Here is an 18777-nt window from a genome sequence, read left to right as displayed (position 1 = left end):
ATTATCTGCACCCATTAGCTGCCCAGAATAAGTTCTATTAAGACTGCTACTTCCTCCCATTTCCTTGTTACTTGATATTTGGCTAAACTAATTTGGCATTGTACTGGTGACAGCCTATATGAATTATGCATGCCATTTAGCACTTTCAAAGATTCCACTGTAAATGGATATTTAATAAGCTTTCTCACTTAACCCTAAAGAGCAGCAGAATAGTCATGCATAAAAAGCCATAATTTAGTGAACTGTTTAATAATCACTTTCCAAAGCAATAATTGATTGTCAAAGACTGTACATCTAGGCAGGTCTCAACAGCATAATGAAATCAGAACAATGAAAAGTGTCTCAGCTGTCTCAATCTTTCATTTCTTCAGAACCTTATTTCAAATGATTAAGAGATGAAGAGCTTGAGACTGGAGATGTTCTTGAGGGGAAATCTGGCTGAAATGATGAGGTCTAGCTTTATCATAATCTTCTCTTGTGTGCCTAATAAATTTGCAGTAAGCCAAGCAAAGAATAGGAATTTTATTTACTGCATTATCTGTGAGATCTACAGAGAAGATAGACTACCAACTTAAAAGGTGCAGAAGGGGTGGAGGGTGCAGGGGATTTTACTTATTATCAAGACTGGTCAAATTTGATGACCAGTATGCCAATTAATACTTACCCACGTGATCATGGCAATCCTGCATCCTTACTTAGATAATATCCAAAGCACTGGCGCTTCATCCTAGCTTTTAAGGGAATTCCTGGTAAGGCCACTGACACACTTCATTATCTCAAGTCAAGGGTTCTCAACAAGACCCCAGAGCACCACAGATAATAAAATTTCAAGTATGTAAAAAGTTCCCCAAAAGGATGGGGACTCCACCTATACCCACTGGGCTAAGAAGAGAAAGTGTTTGAGGGCATTTTTTTCACTTTGAGAATAGCTCAAAGATTTAAAAATAAAATAAATAAAATAAAATACAGCTAATAAGATGAAGTAGAAGTGGGTCAATCTGTTACTCTGCCTTTATTTGACATGAGAGATGGCAGATAACGGAGATTTTATCTTTTGTTCATATTAACAACAACTTAAGTTGGCAGAATCAGTGGTACTTGGCTGACTGTAACTGGCTAATGTTATATAATCAACTGCAAGTGTCGTCAATACCTGTAATTCATCCCACCTCTATCCTTTAATGTTCTGACTCAATATGAATCTTAGGTGTCCATTCTGAGCCCCATCCCACAGCCACCATCTCTACCATCACCACAGGGCCCTGTGAGCAGTAGATCCTTGCTTCTTGACCTAAATGTGCTGGGCTCAGAAGTCACCAGGGTGACCATCCCTGAACAGGAGAGTGTGATGGTCCTCCCACTAATGCAGTCATCACAGAAATCTGAGAAGGGAGAAATCATGGTGAAAAAAGATTCTGGATACCTGTGGTCTAGGTCTTACGATAGTGAAGGAGAAAAGGAAGGGACCGTTGGGGGGAAAGAGAGAAAGGAAGTGCCATCAACATGATGTAATAAGAATAAAAACAATTCTGGTCTGGCTGTCAGAAGAACTAAAGGGATCCAGTCTCAATTATGCTAATTAGCTATATGACCTTGCAACAGTCACTTGCTCTCAATTGGTCTCAGTTTTGTTATCTAAAATACATAGTTAATTAGGTTATCTTCCAGCTCCAGACACTATTTTACTGAAAAATGAGGGTAAGGAAACACTATGGAAAAGTTTATCACCAACACTCTAAAAGTTCTTTTCCATATAATAAAAACACAAAGTAAAACATGTCAAAGAAAATCTATTAAATGAGAATATATTATTTCCAGTTTCAATGCAATAAACTAAAAATTTAACCTTTTTCTACTGTGCTCATAAAAACTCATAAAGATAATAAATATGACAGGGGCGCCTGGGTGGCTCAGTCATTAAGCGTCTGCCTTTGGCTCAGGTAATGATCCCAGGGTCCTGGGATCGAGCCCTACATGGGGCTCCCTGCTCCACAGGAAGCCTGCTTCTCTCTCTCCCACTCCCCCGCTTGTGTTCCTGCTCTCACTATCTCTCTCTCCGTCAAATAAATAAATAAAATCTTTAAAAAAAAATATTAAAAAAAAAGATAATAAATATGACAGATTTTGTCAAGCCATCCTTTTCCACTATGGTGGGATGAAGATTCGGTGCACTTTTTAGGGGACTAGGGAAACCAGATACTTATAAAGTAATATCCTCCCAAATGAAATATATATTCAGTACAACTAGATAATGTGCTACACAGTCTAGTAGGCTGCCTTGATTTGGGATGAGAAATGTTCAGACATGATTGTGGTTTGCTAGGTCTCAAGATTTTGATTTTACGGTCAAAACTTTAAGGATCTACCCATCCTTAAAACCAAATGTTTACCTATTATGCTTTAAAACAAGGATTGTAAAGAACACAGCTGCCTAAGTTGAGGCTGTTTACAGCTACAGAATAATGGACTTAAATCACAACCAAATACTATACTTTTCAGTAATAAAAAAATAAATGACTTCCATGTATGATAAGTCAACATATAACCTAACTGGGATATTCAGTTGGTTCAATTTGCTGTCAAGGCACCCATATTATTCTAAGCCCTGATATCAACATTCAATTTCAAAAAAACTGTTTAAAATTACATAAAATCTTCCCTCTCATTTTACCCAAAATAGATGAAAATCATGACTTGAAGATATCACAAGAATTACCTTTAAAGTGGACTAAAACTCTAAAATGTTAAGGTGGCAATTAGTGCTGGATTTTAAATGTGTAGTTTATCAGAGCATGTCCACCTCACATCCTACTGAAAGAGAGTCTAAGCCCTTGAACCAGTCCTTAAAATTTTAAAGCATTAAAAAGGTCTACATTGGGAAATCAAAACATAAATTGAGTTATGTATTGAAATGACAATCCACAGAGGGGAAATGTTTTTATCCCAAATATCCAAATAATTATACCTGAAATAGCAAGAAAAGGCAATTATTTTGCCAACATTTAAAACTTCTTCACTTTTCCTCACATGTCCTTAAACCCTGGTATATGTGAAACTGGATCACTTTCAAGATTCAAATGCATTTGTCCTATACAGTCTAAATTAAGGGACGTTCTTATACAAACAGGCAAAAGAAAAAATTATTGCTGAGTGGCATCTGTGCTAAGAATCAGAAAATAACATCTGAATTCTACAATAAATTAGCATTTCATTTTTCAAGTAACTTGGTATTCAATCTTGAAAGAAAATCCTCATGGAAAATAAACTGCACTTATATCCAAAAAGAATAAGCTTATTTTGAAGGTACAACTTCTAACTTGGTTCAAGATCATGACTACAATCAAACTGACTAAAGGAATAGGAATTTTCCTTCAAAAACTAATATAATATTTTCCATCTTCTAAAAATGAATGTAAATTAAATACATAAGCATTTGGTACTTATTGAAAGTACCTAAATGTTATCTGAGATTTTAAAACTTCACAGAAAAAAAAGGTGTAAATCAAGAAACTTCTTAATCATTATTTCATTTGTACTAGCTTAAGCTGTTATGTCTATGAGGACAAAAAGGACTGCACAAAAGGAATGTGTAAGAGAAAAATGTAATAAATGTGTCTGTCATCTTGAATAGAAAAGATTTGTCCAAACTAGTCCCTCCCAATTGTATTATGTCATTCAAACAATATAAATTGCTTTTCTTGCCCCAGATCCTGGTAGGTTCCCTAAGTTATACCTCCAGTGAGCAAAAATTTATTCCTAGGATACGGAAAGATGATATTTGAAAAGCAAAGAGCCAAAGAAATGTTTAAATATTATGAAATAATAAGCAGCTCTTTAAAGGAACAACTTAGAAGTTATACATATTGATATGTGTCACAGAGTATGTTGCAGAATAATGTATACCCTACGTTCTTATTTTTGTAAAGAAAAAACTTTGTGTGCATGTATGTATACACATTTGTACTAAAATATTAAAATAAGTGTAGAAGGATAAGCAACAATAAGCATTGGTTACTATGGGGAGCTAAGGAGGGCTGAGAAGGGAATATATTGTTTCCTTGTGTTTCTTCTTATAATTTATAAAAAAGAAACACACGTTTTTATCAAGAATCTGATAACATTTTAAAGTTTTTATTTTGAGATCATTGTAGACTCATATTTACTGTTGCAAATAATACAGATATATCCTAAGTACTCTTTGTCTGCCTTGCCCCAATGGTAATATGTTGCAAAACTCTAATACAATATCATGACCAGAACACTTACACTGATACAGTCAAAATACACACATTTCCATCACCACAAGGATTTCTCATGCTGCCTTTCTCAAGCCACACACACTTTCCTCCCACCCTCCCCTACCACAAGCCTGTCCTTAACCCCTGACAACCACAAATCTATTCTCCATTCCTATAATTTTGTCCTTCTAAGAATATTCTATAAGTGGAATTTTACAGTATCTAATGTTTACAGATTGTTTTTCTTTTGGGGGAGGGGGTGTTGTTTTTTGTTGATTTTTTGTTGGCTGGTTCGTTTGTTACCTCAGCATAATTTTCTGGAGATTCATCCAAGTTGTTACAGGTTATCAGTACTTCATTTCTTTTTATTGCTGATTAATATACCCATTTACTCCATGAAAGACATCTGCTTTGTTCCTAGTTTTTGGTTACTAAATAATAAAATCTGCTACGAACATTCATCTTGGATTTTTATTTGAATATAAGTTTTCGTTTCAGTGGATAAATACTGCTTTGACTGTGTCCCACAAATTTTGACATGTTGCATTTTTATTTTAACTTAGTTCAATGTCTTTTTTTTCCCCTAAGACTTCCTTGTTGATCCATGGATTATTTAAAACTGTGTTGTTTAGTTTCCAAGTGTTTGGAGATTTTCCTATTACCATTCTGGTATTAATTTCTAGTTTTGTTCCATTATGGTCAGAGAAGACACTCTGTATGATGTCAGTTCTTTTAAATGTATTGAACTTCATTTCTATGATCCAGATACGGTCTTAGTATGTGTTCCATGGACAGTTGACAAGAATGTGTATTCTGTTATAGTTGGGTGCAGTGTTTTATAAATATTGATTAGATCCTGATGGTAATGGTATTGTTGAGTTCTTCTATATTCTTGGGGAATTTCTTTCTAGCTTTTCTACCAATTATTAAAAGAAGGATGTTGAAGTCTTCAACTATAATTGTAGATTTTGGGGCACCTGGGTGGCTCAGGTGTCTGCCTTCAGCTCGGGTCGTGGTCCCAGGGTCCCGGAATCAAGCCCCGCGTCGAGCCCCGCATCGGGCTCCCTGCTCAATGGGAAGCCTGCTTCTCCCTCTCCCGCTCCCCCTGCTTGTGTTCCCTCTCTCACTGTGTCTCTCTCTGTCAAATAAATAAATAAAATCTTAAAAAAATAAAAATAAAAACAATTGTAGATTTTCCTAGTTCTCCTTTCAGTTTTTATTTCACATATTTTTCAGCTCTATTATTTGGTGTGTACATATTTAGGATTGCTTTGTTTCCTTGGTGGATTGACCCTCTTACCGTATTGTAATCCCCTCTATGTCTCTGGTAATTTTTGTTGTTCTGAAGTCCACTTTATCTGAACTTAATATAGCCACTCCTGCTTTCTTTTAATTAATGTGTGTATGACATATTTTTCATCTTTTTTTTCAACCTGCCTATATCATTATATTGGAAGTAAGTTTCTTGTAGACAAAATATAGTTGGGTTATGTATTTAATCACTTGCCAATCTCTTTCAATTGGTGTATTTAAACAATTTATATTTTATGTAGTTATTGATATGTTAGAATTTGAAGCTGTCACTTTATTTTTTTTTCTTTTTTCTGTTTGTTTCTCTGTTTACCTGCCTTCCTATGAGTTAACAGTTTTTATAACTCTATTTTGACTTATCTATAGTGTTTTTTTAGTGAATCTGTATAGCTTTTTTAGTCACTGCTCTAAGCATTATATTATGTATACATAACTTACCACAGTCTACCGGTATTGTCATTTTCCAGTTAGAGTGAAGCATAGAAACATTCTCTCCCTTGATATCTGTTTACCCTCCCCTCTTTATAATTGTCTTAAATTAAATTAAATTTCCTCTACATACATTTAGAACCACATCAGGCAGTGTTATAATTTTAGCATCAGCCATCAGACACAATTTAGAAAGCTCAAGAGAAGGAAAATCTGTTGTATTTAGCCATAGTTTTTGTTTATTGTGTTATTCCTTCCTGGCGTCCTTTTTTTGAATAATTTCCTTTCTGTTTAGAGAATTTATTTTAGCCATTCTTTAAGGTAGGACTGCTATTGACAAATTCTCTGAGAAAGTCTTGATCTCCCCTTCAATTCCTGAAGAATAATTTCACTGGATACAGAATTCTGGATATACAGCGCTTTTCTTTCAGCACTTGAAAAATACTGTACCTATTTCTTCTGGCTTTCATGGTTTCTAATGAGAAATCCATTGTCATTCAAGTTGTTTTCCTCCACAGGTAAAACACTGTTTCTCTCTTCACTGCTTTAAAGGCTTCATTGTTTTCTTTAATTTTCAGAAGTTTGACTATTATATTTTGGTGTGGATTCTTTTGGGTTTCTTTGGTTTGGGGTTCACTCAGCTTCCAGGATCTTGATGACACAAAGTCAGATCTTTTGTGATAGTCCCATAGGTCCCTCAGGTTGTGTGCAATTTTTTTCTCAGTCTATTGTCTCTCTGTTGTTCCGATTGAGTAAGTTGTATTCCATCTTCAAATTCCATCTTCAAATTCACTGTTTCTTTCCTGTGTCCTCTCCATTCAGCTGTTTAGCCATCAACTGGGGTTTTGTTTCACTTATTGTATTTTCAGTTCTAAAAATTTCCTTTGATCGGGCACCTGGGTGGTTGAGTCAGATGAGCATCTGACTCTTGGTTTCAGCTCAGGTCATGATCTTGGCGTTGTGGGATTGAGCCCTGCATTGGGCTCCATGCTCAGCACAGAGTCTGTTTGGGATTCTTTCCCTCTTCTTCTCCCTCTCCTTCTGCCCCTCCCCCTGCTTGCATTCACATGCTCATGTGCTCTCTCTCTCTTTCTCAAATAAATAAAATCTTTAAAAATTTCCTTTGGTTCCTCTTTATATCTTTGATTTTACTGAGACTTTCTATTTCTCTGCTCTTTCTATTTTTTCATTGTTTCAAGTGTGCTCATAATTGCTCACTGAAGCATTTTTTTGAGGGCCATTTTAAAATCTTTGTCAGATAATTCTAACATCTCCGCCATCTCAGTGCTGGCATCTATTAATTATCATTTTTTCTTTCAAGTCAAGATATTCCTGGTTCTTAGTATGACAAATGATTTTCTACTGAAACCTAGACATTTGGGTATTATGAGAGTCTGGATCTCATTTAAACTTCCTATTTTAGCTGGCTTCCTATGGCATTACTCTAACAGGGGTAGTTGGGGGACGGCATTACTGCCAGGTAGGGGTAGTAGTCCAGGTTCCAACTTGATCTCTGTTGACACCAGGGGTGGGGGCTTCCTTGTTATTGCTGAGTGGGAGTAGGAGTTCTGGCTCCCACTAGGCGTCTACTGACACCATCCTAGTTGTAAGGGATAGGGGTATCTCATTACTGTTCCCCAAATGGCCTCCAGTGACACAGGGAAAGTGGAGAGGGCAACCTCTTTACTGCTGAGCATTATTGAAAGTCTTAACTTTCCACTGACACCACCTCAGTGGGGAGAAGGTTGGGGTAACTTGTTACAGCCTGGTGAGACTGACAGTCCAGGATCCCCATTCAGCAATGGCTGGTGGGTGTGGGGATGGGGCCACAGATTTTTTTTTTTTCTGCTGTTTCTGGCTTGAGTAGCACAGTTATTGTCTAAAAGTTTTGTCTTTCTAGTCTTCGCCTTTCTTGATCCCTTGGCTAAAGAGAGCTGGCTTTTGCTGGAGCGTTTTCTGCATCCCTTGACATTCCTAGTTTGCCAGCTTCTTTGTCTCAAGTCCAGAGGATATGAGGCAAAAAAGGAAGCCCAAAGAAGCATCACTATGTGATTCCTTGGAACCCAAAGTCCCTAGCCAGTCTGTCTTCCCCTCTCCACCTTTTGGAGTACTCTCATATTTGTCTTATATGTAATGTTTTTAGTTGTATGGAAGAAATGGGGGAAAGTACATCTATTTCATCTTTCCTGAAGTGGAAGTAGGTATAAATTTCGTGATATAACATTTGTGGGCTACATATTATTTGTTCATGAAAGATCTTGGAACATGAATTCTTTCTTACCTAGGTCATGTTAAAGTCATTTTTTCTTTAGAGCTTTGCGGCGAAAAGCAGCTACACATGAAAGGAGCAAGGATGGGATGGTTCCTTCATCCTCAATTAACATCTGGAAGGTAGTCTCTGAACTTTAGTCTCATATAATCAGAATGTATGTTGTGAGTAACTGATTCCTCAGTAAAGCAAACATAGGACCATATAACCTTTCTATTCTTCCTGCCATGGTGTATTCATACTGTTTAGGCCAGCGATTCTCAGTGTGTGGAGGGAGGGTGCCCTACTCTCCAGGGTCTCATTTAGCAACATATATATGTTCTGATTGTCATGACTTGGGCAGCGGGCGAGGAAGGGGAGCAAGAGGATTATGCTACTGGCATCCACAACCTATAATTCACAGATCAGCCACCCACAACAAAGAATTATTTAACCCAAAATGTAAATAGTGTTGAAGATGAGAAAACTTGGTTTAGATGTTTGACCTACATTTGACAGCTAAATTTAATCTTCAGGTATTCTGGGCAACTTTTGGCCTATTGTTTGTGAAATTCTGAATGTCAGGTCTGGAATGGCCTTGCCCAAGCTCTAAACAAAGACAACACAGCCTACCAAGATTGTCTTTACCTCCGGCTTTCCCTCTGAGGATTGCTGTGTGATTCCAAGGTAAAATATCTCAAGTGAAGAACCATATTCCTTGCTTATCCTGGAAAGGATGTTGTTTATATAAATTACGAATGTTTCAAACAAATGTCCTTATTCTAATCTTAGGAATTTTTAAAATCATAACTTAGACACCACTTTTACACCTGTATTTTTTATTACAATCTATCACCTACCCATTTCTTACCCTAATAAAACTTTTGAAAGCACTTTTATTCAAAATAATGCAGAGCTCTGTCTTCTGGAATTGTTGGGGTGGAGAAAGGCAAAATTTAAAAAGGAAGAATGAAATCACCAAAGCACTAAAAATCACGAAAGCACTAAAAATCAATATAATGAAAAGCAGGGATGGACTAAGGCATTTGGTACAGGCTAAGTCCTGTAACAGTGCTAGCGCCCCTGGCTCCTGACTCTACTGCTCCGGGCCCCTCCTCTACATTGAACAATTCAGGTGGCTGAAGCACCACAAACGGATACACAAAACAAATAAAAGGCCAGAAAGAACAGAACTCACTGTCCTGGTATTCGTTCCTCATTTGACACTCTTTCTTCTTATATTTTATTCTATTTGAACCCTTCAAAATGGATTTCAGAGCAAGGGCATTCCTCTCTTATGGCCCTTGCTCTGAAAAGGTAACTTTTCCCAACTGTGCAGGACTCTGAGCCAGTTTCTAATACGGGCGCCTCTTCGTGTCAAGTACCTTGACTATGTCACGGAGTTACTTCGTACAGGGGCAGGCACTGAGATCTGTGTTCTCTCTATTAAGGCTCGCCAGTGCACATCCCTAATGCCTTTTTTCTGTGAGACCCACACAAAAGCTAATTAGAAATCCCCATTTTGAAACTTCATCAAGATAAAAAGCTTCTGCACAACAAAGGAAACAGTCAACAAAACTAAGAGGAAACCCATGGAATGGGAGAAGATATTTGCAAATGACATTGCAGATAAAGGGCTTGTATCCAAGATCTATAAAGACCTTCTCAAACTCAACACTCAAAAACAAATAATCCAGTCAAAAAATGGGCAGAAGACATGAACAGACACTTCTCCAAAGAAGACATACAAATGGCTAACAGACACATGAAAAAATGCTCAACATCACTAGCCATCAGGGAAATACAAATCAAAACCACAATGAGATACCACTTTACACCAGTTAGAATGGCAAAAATTAACAAGACAGCAAACAACAAATGTTGGCGAGGATGTGGAGAAAGCAGAACCTTCTTAAACTTTTGGTGGGAATGCAAGCTGGTACAGCCACTCTGGAAAACAGTATGGAGGTTCCTCGAGATGTTAAAAATAGAATTACCCTACGACCCAGCAGTACACTAAGGTATTTATCCCAAAGATACAGATGTAGTGAAAAAAGGGGCACATGCACCCCAATGTTCATAGCAGCAATGTCTGCAATAGCCAAACTGTGGAAAGAGCCGAGATACCCTTCAACAGATGAATGGATAAAGAAGATGTGGTCCATATATACAATGGAATATTACTCAGCCATCAGAAAGGATGAATACCCACCATTTGCATCGACATGGATGGAACTGGAGGGGATTATGCTAAGTGAAATAAGTCAAGCAGAGAAAGACAATTATCATATGGTCTCACTCATATGGGGAACATAGAGAATAGCATGGAGGACCATAGGGGAATGGAGGGAAAACTGAAGGGGGAGAAATCAGAGAGGGAGACAAACCATGAGAGACTATGGACTCCAGGAAACAAACTGAGCCTGAGGTTTTCAGAGAGGAGTGGGGTAACCGGGTGATAAGTATTAAAGAGGGCACGTGTTATGATGAGCACTGGGTGTTATACGCAACTAATGAATTGTTGAACACTACATCAAAAACTAATGATGTACTACACAGTGACTAACTGAAGATAATAAAAAAAGAAAAGAAAAGAAATCCTCATTTTGCAACAGCCCTAAAGCAGCCACACTGATCTGTTGAGTAACTGTGAGGAGATGTGGGTCTTAACTGAAAACATTTGTCCTATTCTGCTGACAAACATTAGGTCAAAGATGACACTGGGGACTTTTGTCCTTACATGTTTTTGTTCCCTAATGGGCTTTATGATCACATTCCTTACAGCCTAGAGTGTATTTTGGGGCTGAAACTCTTTTAAAGACATAATGTGGCAGGAGGATTCTGTGTACTAACAAGAAGTTTGGTGCCGCAGCCAAGAACAGTAACAGCATCTTCTCTCTTACAGTCACCCTCATTGCCATTCTCAAAAAAACTACGTCTCTTTTTTTCTTTTTCCCTCCCCTTCCCTCCACTCTCCCCCCTTTCCTTCTCCTCTCCTCCTCCCTCTCTCTGTCTTTCTGTGGGACTCAGATTCCCTTGTTGCTATTTTTGCTTTGAATGTCCCTGCCACAGCAGTCTATGTAATGGACAAAATATCATAACCTATAACCCTATCTAGTTTTGCTCCCTCCTGGGGACATATCACAATCAAGAAATGGACAGTTCTGGCATGTTTCCAGTCCAGTCTCTGGGGTGTGTCCACCTGGGGTAGAATCCCAGCTCTGCCATTCCTTAGTTTGGACACCAAGCCAATCCTTTAACATCACTAAAGCTAGGAAACATCCTACGTAAAATGGGGCTTTTATAGGTATCCATCTGATGAGGTTGTTGGGACAAAATGCACGCAAACTGTGTCTCATTTTGCTTGGCACACAAGAATCACTTATAATCTCTATAACTAGGAAGGCCTAGGAAGTAAATTTTTTAAAATATTTTAAGAGAGGGGCGCCTGGGTGGCTCAATAAGTTAAGCGTGGGCCTTTGGCTCAGGTCATGATCCTGGGCTCCCTGCTCAGCGTGGAGCCTGCCTCTCCCTCTCCCTCTCCCCCTCTCTCTGCCCCTCCTCCTCCCTGCCTCCTGCTTTCTCTCACCTCTCTGTCAAATAAATAAAATCTTAAAAATATATATATTTTAAGAGAGTGATTTTCACTAAAAATGTCACAGAACTACAAATTCAACTTCTTAGTAGTAATATATTGATCTGCTTAGTATAAAAATGTACTGCTAATGTTAAGTTATAACAGAAAATGACTGAGTTTTCCATATAAAACATCTGTTCTGTTATTTCAATACTAGATAGTCACAAAGACTTTGAAAGGTTACCAGTGACGTCTTACTCAGGTCTACAACCAATGTGCTTTGAGCTAATTTTTGAGATAACCTCTCAATTTCTTTCACTGAAAGAGTAGACACTCCCCCTCGATGGAATATTCAAAAATTCGAATTCCAAATTCAAAGCGCTTGAGTAACACCCCAGTGTTTTGTCTAGCTTGTCCAGCTTGTAACACACCATATGCACTTAAATAGGCTATGAATGTTTCCTAAAGTTGCATTTACCCAGGAGAAATATTAACTCTTCTTCTGGTTCACCTACTTCCATTTGAATGTCGTAGTTCTGGCCGAGGACACTCTGTATGAGCTCTTTAATAGTCTGGTCGGAGGCCAGCTGGGCCTCCGACTGCAGTGAGGCGATGATCTCCTCTATGGATGTCGGGATCACTCGCACCGGCTGCGCGGCCTGCGGGGCGGCCTCCCGCGAGTCGCCCCGCCGGATGCTCCCCGGCTGGCTTTCGGACACTGATCCGCGCGCTTCCCGCCGCTGGCTGGCTGAGCCCGAGCTCACGGAGAGGGCGTGACTCCTGGCTCTCCTCCGCCGGCCGCCCGCCTCCGCGTCGCCCTCCCGGCTGGAAACGGAGCTGCCCTTCCTGGGTTTGGCCTGGCGGGCCTCTGCGAGCGCGGCCGTCTCCCGTTTCGCGTCGCGCTCCCGGCCCGGGTGCAGGACGGGCTTGGGGCCCGTGGGCCGCGGGCTCCTCCGGCCCAGGCGCGCCCCGGGCCTCTCCCTTGCCGCAGGGGGCGGCATCAGGACTAACGGTCTCGACGTGCCAGCCCTGGAGGCGATGACCGGCGGCTTTTTCTGGGGCTGGTACCGGAGGAACGCAGAGCTCCGCAAGTAGAAGTCGTGGGGGCGAAACGGCCGGGTCTTCCCGGGAGCGGCCGCCTCGCTCGGGGCCGGGGGCCGCGCTGCGCCTCGGGGCGCCCGCTGCAGGAGGGCCGCAGCGGGGGTCGTAGGGCCTTTAGCTCGAGGGGACCCTGATGGCTTTTGGGGTCCACCGTAGGTGGCGCTGACCTTCTCCCCAGGAGGGGCAGGGCCGGGGGCCTGGAGGCCGCGCACTGAGGCTTCATCCACAGCCGGCTTGGAGGCCAACTTCTGCTGGAATCGGAGAAGATCCTTTTTAGTTTCCTGTCTCATCTTCTCCAGCTCTTTAAAGATGTACGATTCTTCTTTGTATTTCAGTCCAAAATGCTTCGAAACTGCGGACATCTTGACTAATTTGTCCTGTGAAATAACGACAATATATTACATATCTATAACAAAACTCATGTCAATAAATGCAAGTCCCAGCTCAAAAAAAGCCTCTTAGGGTAGAACGCTCGGTGTGCTCCCAGAGGCACAAGGGGGTACTATTAGTTTTTATCATTTTAAATCCGACTATGGCCTTTTCACAGGAACCATGGAAAACCTTTAAAGCAGTAACCTTCTTACAGTGGGAATTTTTGAAACGCTTATTGGATTTAACATTTCTTTAGACTATAATGTAATGTCCCAATTCCAGACAAGAGAGACAGACATAGAGAATCTAAATAAACCCTGCCATCAACTGTGACATGGATCTAGCCCACAGACAGATTTTTCAATTGCTCCAAGTTTTTCAAAGATACTAATTTGTAACAACAATTTTAAATTGAGAGATTTTCACATAAAATTCCAGATTAGCAGGTTCTCTGGGGAGAAAAAAAAATGAAGGCTCTGGCAATGCAAAGGCCAAATCCTTATTCTTCGGGCAAGATGGCAGTTCCCTTTTCCTTCTCCAACTGGTCTTGGGTGTCTCCATCCCTTACCCAGCCCACTTCCCTCAATATGCCTCCTGAGCTAGAGCAGACTGTATGAAGGGAGAGAGGTGATCAACAACAAGGTAGGCTACAGCCAGATCATGAGGCCTTGAATGCCAAATATTTGTACTTTTTCTCTTGGCTACTGAAAACCATTCAAAAACTTTTAACAGAATATGGCTTGATAGGATCTGGTGCTTGGGGGATATTGAGTGGGACAAAAAATAAAGGGAAGGAGGCAAGTAAGAGTCTCTACAGCTTGAGCATAAGGCCTGGCCTTGGTAACGGAGCAGAGTGAAAACAGAGACATAACAAGGTAAAACTGATAGGATCTGGCCAATGAGAAGAAATAAATGGAAGCAATTAAAGATCGTTCATAAAATAGGAACTTTGAATCATCTTGATGAAGTCTTGGTCATAGCCAAGTACACAATAAAGCTTCTGCTATTCAGTGACTTGTACACTTAAAAATGGTTAAAATAGTAAATTTTATGTTATGTGTATTTATGACCATAATTTAAAAAAAAAACTGGTATTCAGCAGGGACAGTTCATCTATGATCATTAAGTGGATTTTCAGATCCTGAGCAATCTGAGGTCATTAACAAAAGCCAGGCTAACAGGAAATATAAACAGAGAAGGAAGGGCCCAATGACAGATTCTTTGGTAGGTGAGATTCATCTCTGGGAGGTGGGGTGAGCAGGAGCAACACAGAGGAAAATGGGGAGAAGAGTTCCACAGAAGCCAAGAAGAGAGGAGTTTTAAGAAATAAGAGTAAAACAATGAAAATAAAAGCAGAGAATAATGAATTAGAAAAACTAATTTGTTTATTTTTAGGAAACCCAAGGCCAAGGTTCTTTGAAAAAAAATAATAAAGTAGAAACACCTCTGGAATATCATCATTATTTGCAAATATGATTATCTACCTAGAAGATTTAAACCAAAGAACTATTTAGAATTATAATCGATTTCTGCAAGGCATTTAAATTTTTTTTAATTTTATGCAAAAACTAATAACTTCCTTTATACCAAAATGATCCATTCAAAAACACAGTGATAAAATTCCATTTATAATTTTTTAAAAGAGTAAGTATCTAGCAATAAACATAATGAGAAATGTACTGAAACTGCATGAATAAATTTTTACAATTTTACTGAAGGACAAAAAAGAAAGATGTGACTAAATAGACAGTTAATCTCCCTTGGTGAAAAAAATCAAATATTTTAATTATATAAGGTCTTTCCAAAATACTGTATTGATTTAATGCCATCATAATCAAAATCTAAAAATTCTATTTTTGAACTCTGAAAAGTAATTCTGGACTTATTTGAAGTAATAAACAGGATAGATTAGGGCGCCTGGGTGGCTCAGTCGGTTAAGCGGCTGCCTTCGGCTCAGGTCACGATCCCAGGGTCCTGGGATCGAGTCCCGCATCAGGCTCCCTGCTCGGCGGAGAGCCTGCTTCTCCCTCTCCCTCTGCCTGCTGCTCACCCTGCTTGTGCTCTCTCTCACTATCTCTCTCTCTGTGTCAAATAAATAAATAAAATCTTTAAAAAAAATTTAAAAAATAAACAGGATAGATTAGGCAAAATTTTGAAAAAGGGAAATGAGGGAACACTTGTCTAACAAGATAATTAAAACTTACACAGATATAAGAATTAAAACGGACATACTACTGCTAGAATCATCATGTAGACTGAGCAAAAGAATTAAAAACACTATGAGTTATATTGTAAAGACAGCATTAAATTGGCAATAAGAATTATTCAATAAGTTGTGCTGAGGCAATTGGTTGATTATTTGGGGGGGGAGGGAATTATACCTCATTTTATGCCATATACCAAAATAAGATGGATTTAAGATTTAAATGTGGAAAAAATTTTATTTTACTTTGCATTTCTTTGCTTATCATCTTATCCACATTCTTGGTTGGACTTACATTAATTCATTAAAAAAATTACCTCACAATTAGATTTATTTACATTTACCATGCAGTATGGTCAATATGAACAAAACATCTTATTTAGCCTCTAAATAGAGTCATATTGCTTTTAATCTCTAATATCTGCTGGTGATTCTCAAACAGAAGACCCTGCTACATGGCAGAGCTCTCACCTGGGAATCAATAGGCTTTCTTTCTCTACCCATCTCCACCAATGCCTAGACCTTGAAGAGTTCAGTTCTATCCATAACCAGATTTCATATTAAAAAGTGAAAATAATACACTGTTTGCTCTTTTTTGCACCATAGTATATGAATATTAGAAATGATTTCTAAAACCCTTAAGGAAGTTTCCCTTTTTATAAAACATGCTGTATAATCAGCCTCATAGGGTTTTGGCTATTATTGTTTGCACAGGTGGTAATATGCTCACACTGACACCCATCTGCATTTCTTCCTACAAAAGGCTGTGCTGGAAGAGAGCACAGAACAGAAGCACATTAATACCTGATGAGAATCTGCCTTGACTCTCCCAACTGCACTTCCCTTTTGTTTCTTAGTTCCTGCTTTGTATTCCCATCCCAACTTCTCTCAGGCTCTTGGTTTGCTATTGAAGTTTATCAAGTGTTCATTGTTTAACATTTCTCAGTACATTCCCTTGAGTTCTTCAAAGGAAAGTTGCTCTTCACATGTAAAAATAAACCAATAGGATATAGAACTTCTAACTTTGACAGGAACTTCTTTTGTGTTTTCAAGGTAGGTGGTATCTCAAAGCTAAATGGGGCAGTCCATCAAAGCTTGGTGCCTTTCTTCCCCCCACCCACCCCTCAACACTACAAAATATGTAAAATGACTTTTAAACATCCAATCTCATGGGAAAATAACATGTTCTCTTTTTTGGGTAGCAATTTATTAAAAGAAAGGGACTAGTTCTGGTTTGGAGATTCTCAAGGAAAAATAATGTAGCTGTCCCCAAAAGTTTTTTTTTTTTTTTTTTTTTAAAGATTTTATTTATTTATTTGACAGAGAGACACAGCGAGAGAGGGAACACAAGCAGGGGGAGTGGGAGAGGGAGAAGCAGGCTTCCCGCCGAGCAGGGAGCCCGATGCGGGGCTCGATCCCAGGACCCCGGGATCATGACCTGAGCCGAAGGCAGACGCTTAACGACTGAGCCACCCAGGCGCCCCTGTCCCCAAAAGTTTTAAGGTGTCAAGCGTGCTGCTCACAATCCAGGTTAAGTTTACTTTACACTTTAAAATGGGACAGAACGTGCTTGAAATCTTTACAACCTGAGCAGTAATTTCACTCTCTGCCTCTTTCCCAATTATTGGAACTCTGAGCCTTTTTCTTTTTCCTCTCCCAGGAGGTTCAGTGCCTGAACAGTGAGGTAGTCAGAAAGACCAAGAGCCAGCCTTCTTTCCTCTCCTACAAGGTGTGATCAGACATGAGAATCAAGTTCTCCGAGCACAAACGGCTAGAAACCCAAAGAGAGCAAACTAGTGGATTCTCTAGATTCTGGGGCAGGTTGCTCTCTGGTTCTTGCAGACGTGGCTATTCTTCCTATTGGAACAGAACATCCATATTCTGCTCTGGACTTCAACTAAGGTAGAAATGAACAGAGCAGACCACCAGATAATTTGGTTCTAAGCTACGTGGAATCACCTCACACAGGGAAAGAAATCCTTCATATGTTGGGCCTAGTTCATCAGATTATTATACTGAGAATCGAACCAAAGTGCCAGCTGGTTATATGGAGGCCTTGATCTCTTCTATATATAGTCATGGGCACCTCAGTGGGAGGAGTGACACATTAAGGACAAGATTTAGGTTCTCTTGGGTCCATGGGCAAATATCATCTCAATTAACTTCCTAAATTTCATATCAACTTCAACTTCCAATGCACACGAAAGTTCCAAAAGAAACATCTAAGTCCAAGGAAAGTCTATCACATCTGGTAAAATCTTCACATTGCAAGAAAAAAATATTCTGAAAACAATTACTTGTTTTTGAAATAGCAGTGGTAGAAGTGAGATCTGTTTTTACACTGATCATAATTTATGAAAAAGCTTAATAGGTAGTATATAATCATTTTAACAACTTCACTAAAAGAATAAGATAATGGTATTTTTTTCTATTTTTTGATACTTTCTATAATATTTGTTTTGCTGTCTTTAATCTTAATAATATCAATAATAGTAACTCACACTTATATTGTGCTGGTTAAAAATGATATAGAAAATAGAGAAAATCTGTTTTCAAACTCACAAAAAGCTCTTTTCTAAACTATTCAGAAGCCCATAGAAATTTCAAGACTCTAAAAACTTATTCTACTGTTAAAACCAGTACCTAGAATATGCCCATAGCCTTTGTGATATATATATATACATACAAACATAAATACATAACAGACAATGGAACAACAAAACATCTCCCTGCCTTTTTCTTCTCCCCATGTTCTGTCTTTCCTTCTTGAACTTCCTTCTTCTAATTTGCTTAGCCAAAATAGGAAAATAAAAGAATTTTATATATTATTATCATCATGTTTTTGACATGTTAAATGTTGCATGCTTTCAATTTCAAAATAATTTGTTGGAGTTCCACATCTACACCTATAGAAAATCCCCCACTAACAACAGTTGATAAACTCTGGGAAAAATATAAAAAACAAATACCTGAGGATTCTTAGAAGTAACCAAAAGCAGGCAGATTGTGGAGGAGAGTAGACACTTGTGGAAACACTGGTCTGGAGGCGAGTTTCCAGGTTTATTGTAGCCTTTCCCTAAATGCCATCCATACTGTAGAATGGCCTAGTGCAGGTGGCAAAAACTTTAATAGAAAGCCCTTCATTATTCTAGCCAGACAAATCAGAGGAAAGGCCCCTGGCAACAACCACCACTGAGGAGTGAGAAAAAAATCCTGAAGGAGAGAGAGTCAGAAAATGTAATCCCCTAATTCTGTATCTAAACCCCATACAAGTCTAGACTGACCCCTGAACTGTGCA

The 18777-nt window shown here is 39.0% G+C and overlaps 1 protein-coding gene across 1 annotated transcript in view; it reads right to left on the bottom strand.

Annotated features, from left to right (window-relative positions):
* The window catches only part of LOC116632630, a 129100-nt gene extending 115834 nt beyond the window's left edge, over positions 1 to 13266 (bottom strand). Inside the window, exon 1 of the mRNA XM_032404576.1 lies at positions 12319 to 13266. Within this exon, the coding sequence (XP_032260467.1) occupies positions 12319 to 13266 (948 nt within the window). The remainder of the gene's footprint in view (positions 1 to 12318) is intronic.
* Between the last annotated feature and the right edge of the window lie 5511 nt (positions 13267 to 18777).

Source organism: Phoca vitulina, unplaced genomic scaffold (assembly GCF_004348235.1).
Source record: "Phoca vitulina isolate PV1807 unplaced genomic scaffold, GSC_HSeal_1.0 scaffold7, whole genome shotgun sequence".
NCBI classification, from domain to species: Eukaryota; Metazoa; Chordata; class Mammalia; order Carnivora; family Phocidae; genus Phoca; species Phoca vitulina.
The sequence above is the reverse complement of the archived record's forward strand: the minus strand, read 5'-3'. Positions and strand labels throughout refer to the sequence as shown.